Genomic DNA, 16,408 nt, shown 5'->3' with positions numbered 1-16,408 from the left:
AGAAAAGATACTGATGTAAAGGCTGTGTGGTTAAAATTTTTGCTTTGCAACCAAATGATTTCAGGTTCATTTCCACAGTGAGGTCCATTGGGCCAGTGTTTTTTGCCATAATCTTGGAGAAAAAATCTTTGAAATTTGTAATTCTTTAAGTTTTCAAATAACTTCCAAAACTCATAATTCTTTAAATCCTTGCAATATTCTCTCCCTGTTTCATGACCCATGTGATCCCATACTTTGCCATGATTTCCTCAGCGATCCCTCATTCTCTCTCTCTAAAATCCATAAACATTCTTGCCTTGTTTTATTACTTGTGTCTCTTTCATTCTTATCATAATTTTCCACAAAATATAGTCTGATGATGCCATGCAACAAATCTGAAACCAGGATCTTGTGATTGTGAAAGAAAACAGCTTAATCTTTCAAGCATACTGAAGTTAACTATAAAACGATTCAAAATGCACCACATGTGGGCTTTTATGTGGTCACTTAACCTGGTAGAAACTTCAACCAAACTTCACTCTAATCTCACTCTACCATTGTTAAAGAAAAAAAAAAAGATATACAAGACAATATATTCCAAGATACACTATGGCTAGAAAAATATAGAACAGTTAAAGTAGGACACCTTTGATCAAATGTTTGCTCAATCAGGCTGACCTAGGGTTAAAATGTTTTTTTTTTATCTCTTTAGGAAATAACTTTTTATAGAGCCTCTGAGATTGGATGGGAGGAGGAGGGGAGGTACCCTCAAACAGGTGAGCTGGCCTGAATACATGCAACAAAGTAGACTTCCATGAAAGGCACCCAAGGTGCCTCAACCATCCACATAGGCCATGGTGAGATTTGAACTCTGAGCACATAGAGCTGGAACAAAATATCACAAGTTACCCAGCTTGACATTCTTACAATTCCACTAATCCATCACCTTGAATTAGTACCCCTTTTTTTTTTAATCAGCCCTGAAAATATAAACGGTAAAGTTGACTATGGCCTGATTTGAACATGAAGTGCAGAACATCAGAAGAAATGCCGCAAAGCAGACTCGGCTCTTTGCATGATTATTTTATATCTTTACCCTGAGATAATCTGGTTAATAATTTACCTCATTGGTGACACACGTAATGCATGGATAGGGGATTCTTCATCACGTTGAATTCGGATTGGGGTTTCATTCCCTGTAAAAGAAAGTGTAATTGTTTATATGCAAAGGAATAAAGCGCGAGAAACATGTCAAAAGTATTTGATAGTTTAACAAAATAAAACAAATATACATAATGATATATGTGAGTGTGTATGTATTAAATGGTTATGAAAGACTGGCAAGAGAGTTTGTTTGAGGAAGATGTGAGAAAAGAGCTGTAGGGCTGGTGGAACCAGTGGAAACTTTATGTGATGAGGTGGAAACGGTGAGAGGGTTTTGTTATTTGGGAGACAGGGTGGACATAAGGGGTGGATGTGAAGCAGTTGTGACAGTAAGAGTGAGACTTGGCTGGGTGAAGTTCAGGGAATGTGGAGCATTGTTATATGGGAAAAGGTTCTCATTGAAGATGAAAGGAAAAAGGTCTGTAGGAGTTGTGTGAGAACTGCAATGCTGTATGGGAATGAGATATGGTGTTTGAGGGAGAGAGAGAGAGAGAGATGGCAATTTTGAAAAGGACTGGGAGAGCAATGGTGAGAGAAATGTGTGAGGTGAAGCTGTTTGATAAGAGGAGGACTGAGGACTTGATGGGGATGCTGGGGTCGGAGGAATTGGTAAAATGGATGGCAAGGGTAAATGGAGTGTGGTGGTATGGGTATGTGTTGAGGAGGGATGAGGAGCATGTTCTGAGGAGGGTGCTTGAGTATGAAGTAAATGGAGTGCAAAAGTGAGGAAGACTGAGGAAAACGTGGAGGGAACAGGTGGAGGAGGAGATTGGGTGGGTTGGCTTGAGAAGGGATGATGCCCCAAACCGGGCAAGATGGTGCGAGGGCAGTTGCTATGGCATTGAGGTAGATTTGGCCACCCCTGTTAACAGAAACAAAAACCCGGATTTAAACACTGGAGGATGATGATGATATATGCATGTATGTATGTGTGTGTGTGTGTGTGTGTGTGTGTGTGTGTGTGTGTTGTGTATATATATATATCCACATTGTATACAAAAGGCTGGATCTTACAAGGAACTGTGTGTATATCAACGAAAATATAATTTGCATACCTGAAATGATGTCAACCAACAGAATTTCATTCTTTACAAGTCCTGAAGCACTAGGGTCAGGATATGCAAATGATATGAAGAAATGTAGACCAGCCCATTCAATCCCTCTGTAATAAAAATAAAAAAATAAATAGCAATCACGCAATACATGTGTTATATGTTTAAATTTAGAATACATGTACATGTGGATGACACATGTGAAAGAGAATCTAATCAGAAGCTTATTTTTGTTTCTTAGTGTCCCACTACAAGCTTAGTTTAAATGTGTGTGTGTGTGTGTATGTGCACATGCACACGGGCATGTGCATGCCAGAGATGCCAACCTCATAAAAAAATGATTAGTCAAGATAAATATTCAAGTCAGGAAAATATTTAATATAAGGATCGTTAAGAAAACCAAGTAATGTTTTTCATTATTTCTCTTCTAAATGATTTTATTGTCCTCCACAAACTAAAATGCATCATTGTACATTTCCTTAGTGATTATTTTCCTTCCTTACTTCAGCACATTGGTGAAGGCTAAGCTTAGCTGATAAGACTATAACTGTAATAAGGCTGAAACGTGTCTAAAATTATCTCCAATACTTGTTGAAAAAAAAAAATTAAAATAATACTAGTCATTGATTAATATTGTTTTTTCCTTACTGTAAAATTAACTTTTAAAGTTATATTAACTATCTTAATACTATCATCACCGCTTTCCATGCTAGCATGGGTTGGACGATTTGACTGAGGACTGGTGAAACCAGATGGCTACACCAGGTTCCAATCTGATTTAGCAGAGTTTCTACAGCTGGATGCTGTTCCTAACACTGGCAACGAACTTGCTCGAATGTCTTTACACATGCCACGGGCACAAGTGCCAGAAAGGCGACGCTGGGCACAGGTAAACTTGTTTTGTGACTAATCTTGGATTAGTCCTAAAAAAAAAAGCATGAAATGAATTATGTTGATTAGATAAGGTGAAGAGGTATCAGCAAAGAAACAAGCTGATCCTCATACTTTCTCTCTCTTTTTCATTTTCCAATATTTCTGAGGGATGATTACTAGCAATTAATCAAATGCAATACTTAACCTAATTATTTAATCAGCCCAGAATTATGAAATGAAGGCTGGCATCTACAGGATTTGAACTCTCGACATAAAGGGTTTTAACTAAATACTACAAAGCATTTCATCAGTTACTCAACTGATTCTATCGAATTGTCACCATTTATCTCACAAAAAGTAACAAAAGAGATAAAAATGTTTACCTGACAATGGTTGAGTGAACACAAAATTCTTTGTCCAGTTGCCCACTACATAGGTTAAAAATCTGTATAGATCCTGAATTGTTACCTGGAAAAAAAAAAGACACACAACACTTCTTTTTAACATTTTTTTATCCCTACTTCATCCATGTTAGAATCTGTGGGGGTGGGATTTTATAAGTTTAACCTTTTAAGTTGAGCTGTTGAGATACGATTAATACACACACACACACACACACAGCTGTAACTAACTTGCTCATTTTTTCATAGGCGTAGGGGTGGCTGTGTGGTAAGTAGTTTGCTTACCAACCACATGGTTCCGGGTTCACAAACACACACACATATATATATATATACATATGGAATAAAATATTCTTTACTTAAAAAACAGGTAAGGGTTAGTAACAAGAAGGACATTTGGCTGCAAAATAAAACCTCAATAATACTTTGTAACAAAATTTATATATTTCCTTTTTTTTGCCTTTGGTCAGTAAATGTTATTTCCTATTTGCTTTTGTCTAGAAATCAATGGAAACTGACTACTATTCACTTCAAACTTTGCTTTTCTAACCTGACCTATTTCCCCATTACATTTCAGACAGATTCAGCACTGGGTTGCTGATGCAGAAATATCATTATATCAAATATTCTGCTCAATACCACAGATTTGCTTGTCAGTTGCTTGACCATAACCAGTTGAGCATGTCCTTTAGTGGCTGACAGTATGTGCATCCCTGATCACGAGCAGGAGTAGTAGTGGAGCGCCATAGGAGTTTGAATAAACGTAACAAATGCAAAGTTTGAAGGAAATATTAGACATTTTTTCATACTTTCTAGGGATAAGCAAACCGGAAATAACAGTTGTTACCCAAGGACAAAAATCGTGTTACACAGTGTTATACATTTGTCTAACTCATTTACATCGAGGACTGCAGTGTCACATATATCAAGGACACATTGGACAATGCAGTCCTAGATAAACAGAAAGGTAGAATAGTCAAAGCAGGGGTTGACCTGGTGTTTAAAAAGCAGGAGCAGTAGTAACAACAACAACAACAACAACAACAACAGTAGCAATGTAAAACAGGAGGCATTCAACAGACTTACCAACTGCCAGAAGGGGTTTGTACATGGAAGCATTTTTCTGGGTTAGTGGTGGTGACATCCTAATCACAGACACCGGGGAAGCAACGCCACTAAGGAGTCCTGTTAACATAAACTTGAGTGCAACGCCATGGTTTGACACACGATACGGAGAACTGGACTCATACATTCCACCAGCACTCAACTGAGGCTGACCTATCAAGTCATAGAGTGTATTGCGAGGATATGGGATATCGCTGGTTATCGGGAACTGGTTTGTTCCATCGCAGTAGACAGTGTTGGTAAAACTGACTAGAGGGTCCAAAGAATAGCCAGGTGTGTACAAAGGAGAAGTCAGCTGTATTGGATAATTATAACCAACCTAAAGAAATAAAAACAAATGAGAGATCAATCGATAATAATTAATAAGAGAAAAATACTTTCAACAGCAACCAGGTTTCATTACCCAACAAACGAATTAAAGTTAATGAATTACTGGATGCACACCAATAGGTTTCTTTTGAACTTAATGAGGTGGTACATGTCTAGTATCTTAGGCTCTTGAACCAGTACCCTGGTTTCATCAGGATAGACAATGCCATTTTCCAGAATAAGCTCAGTAGGTTAGAATGGCTCTTTCGGTACCCATTCTGTCTGCTGGGACTACAAAATATTTGCCCGACTCAAAATGATACATTTCTCAGTAATTAAAAAAAAATATTTATGGTGCCATGGAAAAAGCACCCATGCTGGTGCTACACAGGAGTACCCAGTACACTTTGTAAAGTAGTTAGCATTAGGAAGGGCATCGAGCCATAGAAACCATGTGTGCTTTAGCTTTGTTACTATGGCAACAGTCTGGATACTTATTGATAAGACCTTGTGTACGTATATATATATATATATATATATATATATATATATCTTGAATAGATAAGGAGAATAAATTCATCAGATGAACAAAGAGGATGTAAATAAACACCACATAAGATATTCCTGCAGCAGAAACATATGTGGGACAGAGTTTTAAATCAAACATGCTGTATAAATGACTGTAATATAAGAACTGCAGATATACAATTCTTCTTATTTATCTAAATAGTCTAATGTATATTTGGAAATGGGCTGTGCGTGAGAAGACCCGGCAAGCCAAGTAAGATCGTTGCCAGTGCCCCTGGACTGGTTCTTGTGCGGGTGGCACATGAGATGCACCATTTTGAGCGTGGCCGTTGCCAGTACCGCCTGACTGGCTCCTGTAGGATTTTCGAGCGAGATTGTTGCCAGTGCCCCTGGACTGGCTTGTGCGGGTGGCACATAAAAGACACCATTTCGAGCGTGGCCGTTTTCGTGCGGGTGACACGTAAAAGCACCCACTACACTCTCTGAGTGGTTGGCGTTAGGAAGGGCATCCAGCTGTAGAAACTCTGCCAAATCAGACTGGAGCCTGGTGTTGCCATCCGGTTTCACCAGTCCTCAGTCAAATCGTCCAACCCATGCTAGCATGGAAAGCGGACGTTAAACGATGATGATGATGATAGATATATCATCATCATTTAATGTCTATTGTCCATGCTGGCATAACTTGGATATATATATATATATATATATATATATATATATACACACACACATTATATTAAAATGCAATATAAGATACAACAAATATGAAGCAAGTAAGAGAAGGAGAAGGTTACCTTATATTCAGTAGCTTTTAACTCAATAAAAAGCACTCTGCTATCACTCATTACCAGAGCTAGTAACCTTTCTGATACAGCACATAGCGAGACTCCAAACACTTTACTATGTCGAGTTATTCGTAACGGATCTGATTGGCATCGTAGGTCATAGGAAATATCCAAAGCTGGATTCAACAAGCCATCATCTACAAAAGAAAGAAAAACATTGAGTGTTGGTGTCATGAAAAAATGTACTGAAGAACATTCTGTGAAGCAGTTGGTAAGAGGAAGGATATCTAACCAAAGAAACCAAGCATGAGCACCAATCTATAAGAGTAGCAACTCCCAATAAGAACTGATTTGAACTGTGATGAACCATCTAACCCATGCCTGCATGGAAACCAGACATAAAATAATGATGATGATTATGATGTGTGTGTGTGTGTGTGTGTGTGATCCTTTGATGTTCATTTTCCATGTCGGTCTGGCTTGGTTGGTTTAACCGTGGCTGTCAAGCTGGAGAGCTTCACCAAGTTCCAGTCTGATTTGGCATGATTTCTATGGCCAAATGTCCTTCCTAATGCCAACGACTTTACAGTGTGTTGGGTGCGTTTAATGTGGCACCTGCACAAGTACTTTTACATGGCACCAGCATGAATGCCTTCTACATGGTTCCAGTACAGGACTCATGCAGGCCAACCCTCTTCACCACGGGACGCAGCCTTAACAACACTTCTGCTGTGGAGTACAGGTCTTCTTGAATACAGCAAGGTGTCAGATATCTTAGTCCTCTGTCATTTCACCTGAAAGAGTCAATGTTCTGAGGTTGTACCTCAGTACTTTGTCCCATGTCTTCTTGGGTCCCCCTCTTCCACAAGTTCCTTCCACTTTCAGTGAATGGCACTTCTTTCTGGAGCTGTCGGCATCCATCCATATCACATGACCAAACCAGTGCAGTCTTCTCTCTTGCACTGCATCTAATTCCTCTTATGCCTAATTTCTCTCTCAATACACTAACACTCTGTCCCACATGTAGAGCAAACTAGCTTCATTCCTCTCTGGCTTTTGCTTGTCCTCTGCATTTAGGGCCCATATCTCACTACCATGTAGAATAGCAATTCTACATGGTAGTTCACACACATGCATCATACAATCTTCCTTTCACTCAGAGAGAGAAAGAGAGAGATCTTTGGTTGTCAACAGAGGTAAAAACTCTTTGAATTTTCTCTGTCCAATTCTTATTCTAGCAATTACACTTTCCATACATCCTCCCCCACAACTAATTTGGTCCCTCAAGTAGCAGAAATTATCCACTTCCTCTAAAGAGAGTCCAGGGCATTTGAGAAAATTGATTTCCCAACTATCTGAAGTTTTTATAGCTCATGTTTTTAAAGCTCTCTTCCACATGTTTATAAATTGTATTTAATGCTGCAACTTTAAGTAGATAAAGCTTAAGTACAGTGAATAAAGGAACCAACAACTTGCCTGTTAGTGTCTAAAATGACTATCATGATGTAATTATTTTAGTCTCCAAAACACAATCTCGGATCAAATTAATGAACAAGGGTAACTCAAAAATAAAATCTACCGATGAAAATTCTTTCTACATTAATTAAAATGACAAATGATGAAATGGTTCCTTACCGAATGCGCCAGTTCCCTCAGATGCTGGAGTACTGATTATGTTTGTTTTGCGGCGCACACGTACGGTGATGCTTCCATTCTCATGAAGACACATTAGTACATCCCTCTGTCGACACGACAACACCTACCAAAACAGAAAATAACCCAACATATAAAGCTATTAAAGTAGACTTCAGCTTGCAACCCATTTTTCAATCTTAACTAAATTTAACTATGTTAGGGGGACTAAATAGGTAAACTGATTTTATTGATCCCACAAGGATGAAAAACAATGTTGACCATGGTGACATTTGAACCTAGAATATAAAGAGCTGGATGAAATTCCTCTAAGCAGTTTGTCCAGTGCAATAACAATGCTGCCAACACACTGCCCTCAATGGACTGATCATAAAATCTATGATATTTACCTGCATAAAAGGTGAGCCAGTCCTCTCCATGGGTATAATACCGACAGTTTGGTTTATTTTCAGATCAAGTATGAGAACTTCTCGAGGATAAACGAGTATTAAGTGATGCCGACAACAATTATGGTAAGCTAACTGCAGACATTCATTTAAAGTGAAAGGTTCTTCATCGTTTAAATTTGACCTAGAAATTAGAAATAAAAGACATAATTGTTAAACAAAGTGGAAAGTTTTTTGTTTTTACTGGTTTCAGTCACTGGATACTGGCCATGCTAGGGTATTATCTTCGGTAGATCTTAATCCATTGAATTAACCCCAGTGCTTTGTCTCATACTGAATAATTTAGTGTTCACAACAAAGGACAAAAGTTGCCAAGTCAATCAGATGTTTGGAGAGGCGACTGAGAAAGAACTTAATACTATCCTTGACCCTTTACATATCAAGCCACTTGAGACAGCCCTTTGGTTCTATGATACAAATTTTGTTTTAAAGGGATCCAAATTAAAATCTTCCATCAAAATTTCAGAGGTAACTTGAAGCTGCATAACATCAACAACAATAAATCATTATATAAAACAAATTCAAGCTTTGAAATAACTCACTTTAATTTGCTCTCACCAACAAGGACTCTAGAGACCCTTTTTGCAAGATTTCGGGATGACTTTTTATCCAAAGATTCAGAATTTGATGATCGATTTGAACCTGGAAATGTAACAATGAAATATATATTATTTTTTTGCAGCTAAGTACCCTTGGGTAGGGTTTTATAGGAGATCGACAGTTGCTCTCCTCTCTCCATTGCCACCAGTGTTATCCAAGGGAAGGGCAGGTGCTAATAGAACTTGGCACTAGTGGGGCAGCAGGAATTGCCAGAATTGAGTTGGATATAGTATTGAACTGCCTTAGGGACTCCTGCTCCAGATTTATCCTCAGGGTTTACTCCCAAAGCCTTTCTCTTTCAGGCCTTGTGCCTAAAGTAGAAAGGGCTATATCTGACACCATTAGCATTCACAACGATAATATGACACTACTATCTACTTTATAGTAGAAACAAAATGACTCAGTGAATACAGATCAAAGCTTTTCTTTGAAATCTACTGCCAGCATTATTTTATAGCTGTTATTGTAAAAGCGCTTGTGCTGGTGTGACACAGAAGCACCTGTGCCGGTGCCATGTAAAAGCCGGTGCCATGTAGAAGCACCCAATACACTCTGTAAAATGGTTGGTGTTAGGAAGGGCATCCAGCCATAGAAACCATGCCAAAACAGATCCCTTGAGCTGGCCAACTCCTGTCAAACTGTCCAACCCATGCCAGCATGGAGAAGAGGCATTAAAAGATGATGATGAAAAAGAAACCGTTTTGTAAATGATGCTTACCTTGTGCCGAAGGACTGGAAATGTAAAACTTCTTCCCATTACTAGATGGGAGTTTATTCACAGAGAAGTCATCCACAAATATGATACAATCCTGACCCAGAACTGAAAATATGAGAAAAGCATTTCAACATTGAATAAAAGTGGCAATAGGGATGTTATAAAAAGGAGAAAAAAAAAAGAAGCAAAATATTCACCACAGAAAGAGGAAATGGAATAAACAGAACAAAAAGAGACATGTGGGATAGAAAGTTGCTGAAGAGGTCACAGGGTGTTTGCTGAAAGAACTTTGACTAAACTACTAAAGCTGAAGTGAAGACCAAATACATGGCACATGTGTTTAATTGGCACTATATGACTATCCTGAAATATAACGATATCTGTTTCAACACACGATATCACATCAAGAATCTTGCAAAACAAACGTAAAAGCAAAATGAGTTTCATAAAAATAAGGAATACAATAACTGTATTTCTTATAATGGTTTTTAAGTTATTCAAATAATTTTTATCTTTGCTTTAATAACAGTTTCAAATTTTGGCACAAAACGTTAGCAGTTACAAGCATTAATATTAATAATACTTGGCACAAATAACAGAATGAGGGATAACAATAGCAGGAACAACAAGCATAACTTACAAGTAATGTTCTTCGTTTCAAATGGATCAAACACAAATGAGACAAGCGATTCTGTGTACGATTTCTTCCAAATTTTATTTCCAGTCTCTGCATTCCACAACACCAAAGAATAAGGAGGGTGTAGAGCCACTAAGTAACTATGGTTTGTGTCCTGACATGATAGCCACTCCATATCTACAAGGATTAAATTCTTCTATCAAAATAATATTCAAATCACAGACATTGAATAACTTAAACAAATCTTCAATATTCTTTCCGTCTTTTTTAATCATGAATTTAAAAACAGTTAAAAACAATTAAATGCTAAACCTTAAATAAGGTTCATTAAAATGGTATAATTTACATTTCAAACTGCCTGATATAGAAGTGTATATTACTTAATATAGTATCTGTATTCTTGAAGAATTCTTCAAAGCTAAGAAACTGATATGAGTCACAGCTGGTCAAATCAATACCCAAAGGACCTTCTACATACGGGCTTCAATATTTGCATCCAAACATTCGGTAAACATTTTCAAATCCATCTGAGTTCTTGTGCTGTATTAACGGAAGCAACCTAAGATAACTGATGTATAATCCTGAACCAACATGAAGATGAGATACTGGAACAAACATCTGCCCTCACCAGGCGGCTTCAATTGGACATAACACCAAAGATGTAAAAAATTTTGTAGCTAGCAGCCCAGCTCTTCCAAATGTCTCAAATGCCACAGGTTGGAAAATATCATTGCCTGCAATTGGCATCTACAGTTTATTCTCTTCCGATATGAATGCAGTAGCCTCTACTTCTACCACAGCATACAGAATATGTCAGGGAGTGGAAAAAATCAGCATCTTCATATGGTGTCCTGTACCAAAGCAGAGTCTCGTTGAAAGATTCATTCTAATGAGTTAAACCTGAAACGGGACAGTCAATCTACTTCAGATATCAAAATATCCAATACTACTACTGACTACAAAAGAACAGCCACAACAAAGACAGTTGAACCTAAAAAGTGTGTGTGACATGGAACAAGGTACTAGAACATCTTTAGTTTGGCTGGCAAATGTCTGTGCTAACTGTATCAGCATCACACACACACAAGTAGAAAATGAATCATTAATAGGATTAATTTTCCTTCAAATGTAAGTCTGTTTCTATGAACAGCCATCCCTGAAAACGTTGTTGCAGAGATGAGCAGCCAGCCCTGCAACAATAACTTTTTGTCAAAAATGGTCAATAATATCCAAATGATTTTTTTAAGTCTTAGGAAAAAACGTATACATCAAAAACAATGACAATTAAATGAGAATTCTATAGTCTTAACCCTTTTGATACCAACCCAGCTGAAACTGCTTCTGGCTCTGTAGTCCAAATGTCTTGTTTTTATAAGCTTTGAATTAAGATCTTCCATCAAACCTTAGTCACAATTTATGTTCATAACACTAGCTTAATGATAACGAAGTTATTTTACTAAATTCTTTCTTATATTTAAAGTAACTGAAAAATACACAGAGCATTTCAAAATAAATACAGTAACGAAAGGGTTAAAGCATTTTTATTTTAAAGAGAATCAAATAAAACAAAATTGTCACACCTTGGATTGTCTTGTTACCATCTGAAAACTCTGATTTAACTTCACCAGTGACAACATCCCACAGCATGATTGTACCTGATGCATCAGCAGAAGCGAGTTGGAGAGTATATGGGCTGGCAGTGTCATGGTGATAGTTCTGTCGGGCCCATTTAACCTAAAGAAAAATATTTACTTTATTTTTTTCACAAACAATAAAAGCAGACAAGCACATGGGGTTGAAAAAGGCTGCAGAACATGTAGCAGCCAGTAAATTAATCTTAATACAGTTAATACTCAGAGTGGTGCAAACCAAACTAAAAATTATGTGGTTGGAAAAAGTTCATATTAACCAATGGCTATTACTATTTTCATTTTTCAAGTAAGTACAGAAAAACCTCAGACATATTTTGGTCTTATTCTGGCAGTCATCATCATCATCATCGTTTAACGTCCACTTTCCATGCTAGCATGGGTTGGACGATTTGACTGAGGACTGGTGAAACCGGATGGCAACACCAGGCTCCAATCTAAATTTGGCAGAGTTTCTACAGCTGGATGCCCTTCCTAACGCCAACCACTCAGAGAGTGTAGTAGTATTGACAAAAAAAAAAATGACCTTTCCTTATGACTGGAGTGATGAAAGAATCACTATGTACAAGTTTGTATACATGTTGGCACATCCACATTGACAGATGCATTCAAGATATGCATTTTGTTTTAGGAAAGAGAATGTGATGAGTATTTCGTTCCAGCCCCTTCAGTCTGTCAACTAACACAGATATTCTCACAAAACAATTCACGATACTTTGTTGTTATCAAAGTATGTCATCTGTTCACACCAGATATCCATATCAAAAGAATCATCTATAATACATACAATAAAGTGTGACATGAGAGATGTTTGACTGTAATTTCTAGCAACTTGAACAACCATATATGCCTTTGCTTGTTGTATTATTGTTGTTGCTTAATTTCCCCCTCCCTTCATAGCAGACACACATCATCATCATCATCATCATCGTTTAACGTCCGCTTTCCATGCTAGCATGGGTTGGACGATTTGACTGAGGACTGGTGAAACCAGATGGCTACACCAGGCTCCAGTCTGATTTGGCAGAGTTTCTACAGCTGGATGCCCTTCTATGAATAAAAGGACTATGGACACGACTAATTTATATAAAAGGGTTTCATTTTATTTGGTGAAGTTGTTTAAGGTACATGTCATGACAAGCGTAATAATATTACAGATCTTTACCTTGACCACGTTACTCTTGTGTTTTTCTAAGACTTGAAAAACCTGAAAACAAAAAAAAAAAATATTAATTGAATTAACTAAAACAAAGGTTTAACGTTTCCTACAACTTGTAACAGTTTGCTGAGAAGAGACAAATAAATGAAGGATATAAAAGAAGATGGAATAGGAAAATTTTGATGAGAACTTCAAAGCAAAATATCGTGTAAAGCAGATTGCAAGCATCATCAGGTCAGGGACCAGTACCAAGCAGGGATCTTTTGGTCCTAAGCTGCACAGAAAGAATAAATTTTAAAATTTTACTTCTATTTTATTGAATGTATATATGCATGTATGCATGTATGTATGCATGTATGTATGTATGCATGTATGTATGTATATCAGTAAAGAATGAACTCACTTACTTGCACAGTGCGGGGATCAATAATGGTTATAAAACTGTGGCAGGCATGTGCCAAGAAGCCTTGCCAACCCCTGAAAACCAAACAAAGTTAGATTAAAATTACTTACAAAAACACTGCAGAAGAAAAAACTACAAATATATAAATGTGAGTGTGCACGTTTGACAGAGTGTTAATGTATTTTGAGAGAAATTAGGCACAAGAGGAGGAATGAGTTGCTGTGTGCAAGAGAGAAGACAGAGATAGTTTGGTCATGTGATGTGGAAGGATGCTGACAGCTCCATAAAGACAAAATTGACCTCAGCATTGAGGACAGATCACAAAGAGCCAGAACAAAATACGGCAAGACAATTTTTCCAGCCTTCTATTCGTTCGACCAGCTCCACCACCTTAATAAAGATTTCTAATTTAAGCATAAGGCCAAACATTCTGAGGCGGGGTTGTTAATACCGTCAACCCCTGTCCTTGACTTTATTTTATCAACTCAGGAGGGATAAAAGGCAGAGCCAGTCTCTAGGATTTGAACTCAGAACTTAAAAGAGCTGAAACAAATAGACAGGTATTTTCCCCACTGCTCTATATTCTGTCCATCCGTGGCCCTTAATTATTTCTATTTTATGTAGAAAGCCAGCAATTTCGAGAGAAATAGATAAATCAATACCGCTGACCTTAGTACTTGACTAGTAACATAACATATATCACCCGATGTAGTTGAGAAGTGTTGAATTTAGAACATAAAGAGCCACGTGATATAACGTTTCACCACCTCTATCACAAGGTTGATAAAAGAAGAAAAAATGAAGAGGGGGGGGGGGCACACGGAAATAATAAAGCCAAGCAGTCCTGAGGGGAGGAGTTTATTTGATACCATCGATCCCAAGTAGTTGACTAGTACTTTATTTTATCGACCCTGAAAAAAATGAAGAAGTTGACATCGACAGGATTTGAAACCAGATCGTAAAGAAGTGGAACAAATATAGCAAAGCATTTTCTCAACGCTCTAATTCTGCCAATCCTACCACAAGAGTGACAGGAGAGGGGGACATTGTAGGGACAAATTACAGAAAAAAAAAGAGGAGGTGCACAGAATAACAACAACAACAACAACAATAATAATCCTTTCTACAATAGGCACAAGGCCTGGAATTTGGGGGAAGGGGAATAGTCGATTACATCGATCTCAGTGTTCCACTGGTACTTAATTCATCGACCCCGAAAGGATGAAAAGCAAAGTCGACCTTGGCAGAATTTGAACTCAGACCGCAGCGACGGGCGAAATACTGTTAAGCATTTCGTCCTGCGCGCTAACGCTTCTGCCAGCTCGCCGCCTTAATAATAATAATAATAATGGTTTCAAATTTTGCCACAAGGGCAGCAAATTTGGGGGGAAGGGGATAAATCGATTACATCGATTCCAATGTTCAAATGGTACTTATTCTATCGATCCCCGGATGGATGAAAGGCAAAGTCGACTTCGGCAGAATTTGAACTCAGAACATAGCGACGGGCGAAATAACGATAAGCACTTCGTCCAGTGTGCTTAATAATAATAATAATTAGAACGATCATTTCTAAAACTAGCATAAGGCCATAAATTTAAAAATGGACAGATCTCGATTGAATATGGTGCAATACGTTACAAAGCAGCTAGAAATAGCAGTTAAATCTCACTCAAATAACACCATATTATTTTAAAAGAACAGAGGGTCGATAAAATAAAGTACCAGTCAAGCACTGGAGTTGATTCCTTTAATGCATCCAAGACGTAAACAGAAAGAAAACGAGAACACGTAATATGTTGTCCCAAAATACCCTAAAAAGATTTGATGATTTGGGGGTTTCTGATAATAGGTTTGCAGGATCTGGATTGACCTGGGGCTAAACAACACCAAGGATCTTATTTTGGCAATTCCAGAAGGACATAATTACGTTTCTAACATGTTTGCCACTTCGTTGCACTTCTTGCCATAACAACAGTGGTTGCTCGACCTGTTAAAAATAGTAACCAAATTACACACCCTACCGTCTTGCAAAAAGAAGAACATGTTGAAATAATATATAACCTGGGATGTATTTATTGTTTGAAAACAATACGAGGTGGTCATAGCTGGAATGATTTTCATTACATACCTGTTCGAACGGAGCGAAACAACAAGTGGAACACAACACAAATTACAGAATGGTTTTGTGAATTCCTCAAAATAATGCTTTTTGAATAGACAAGAGGAATAAAAAGAGAAAACATATTATTTTAGTTGGTAATTTCAAAGTATAGCAGACGAGAAACACCCACCAGTCTGAAGCATTCCTGTTCTGAGAATGCAAGACTCCAGTCAACACTTTGGGAGACACCAGCAGCTTCCAGAGGTTCTTATAAATGTTGTTTTCTTTAAATCCGCTCATGTTATTATCTTGCTGATCCATAATCAATGCGTGTCACTCTTAAATCAAGTCGACTGCTACATGTAGGAGGAATTCTGTCAACACGGCCACCACCATCTCACACAAAACCAAATTCTAATTCCACACAACCTACTTTTTCCAGCAAAGCAGTAAAGACACCAAATAATTACTTAATTACAATGACATCTTCGACATCGACGTGTCCAACTGCAATGGAACATTATTCGTATGTAATTCTGGATTGCTGAAAATTATTTGATAAGAGAATCAAATGAAAACGACTTTCTTTTTAGTGTTGACTTCTTCGAAGAAAATATATTTGGGAAATGAAAAGAAAAACAAAATTCAGTATGATTGGTTATTCACAACTATTATTTTCGTATAAATAATAATGAACCAACAAATTCCTATTATTTAAAGCTGGAATATATATATATATAAATTTTAAGTTTTAATAAATTGATTTTAATTGAGTTTTTACCTGTAATTTTGGATTTTATCCCTAATATATATATATATATATATA

At 37.4% G+C, this 16,408-nt stretch overlaps 1 protein-coding gene across 1 annotated transcript in view; it reads right to left on the bottom strand.

The window, feature by feature from the left end:
* The window catches only part of LOC106867756 (WD repeat-containing protein 11), a 35,981-nt gene extending 19,758 nt beyond the window's left edge, over positions 1-16,223 (bottom strand). The window contains exons 1-15 of the mRNA XM_014912727.2: positions 15,773-16,223; positions 13,483-13,552; positions 13,082-13,123; positions 11,848-12,001; positions 10,271-10,444; positions 9,634-9,735; positions 8,858-8,957; positions 8,259-8,439; positions 7,852-7,975; positions 6,226-6,413; positions 4,556-4,913; positions 3,452-3,536; positions 2,199-2,305; positions 1,103-1,175; positions 309-387 (exon numbers count right to left, since the gene is read on the bottom strand). Coding sequence (XP_014768213.1) covers positions 309-387; positions 1,103-1,175; positions 2,199-2,305; positions 3,452-3,536; positions 4,556-4,913; positions 6,226-6,413; positions 7,852-7,975; positions 8,259-8,439; positions 8,858-8,957; positions 9,634-9,735; positions 10,271-10,444; positions 11,848-12,001; positions 13,082-13,123; positions 13,483-13,552; positions 15,773-15,903 — 1,968 coding nt within the window. The 5' untranslated portion in view covers positions 15,904-16,223. The remainder of the gene's footprint in view (positions 1-308; positions 388-1,102; positions 1,176-2,198; positions 2,306-3,451; positions 3,537-4,555; positions 4,914-6,225; positions 6,414-7,851; positions 7,976-8,258; positions 8,440-8,857; positions 8,958-9,633; positions 9,736-10,270; positions 10,445-11,847; positions 12,002-13,081; positions 13,124-13,482; positions 13,553-15,772) is intronic.
* Between the last annotated feature and the right edge of the window lie 185 nt (positions 16,224-16,408).

Source organism: Octopus bimaculoides, chromosome 22 (assembly GCF_001194135.2).
Source record: "Octopus bimaculoides isolate UCB-OBI-ISO-001 chromosome 22, ASM119413v2, whole genome shotgun sequence".
In the NCBI taxonomy this organism is placed as follows: domain Eukaryota; kingdom Metazoa; phylum Mollusca; class Cephalopoda; order Octopoda; family Octopodidae; genus Octopus; species Octopus bimaculoides.
The sequence above is the reverse complement of the archived record's forward strand: the minus strand, read 5'-3'. Positions and strand labels throughout refer to the sequence as shown.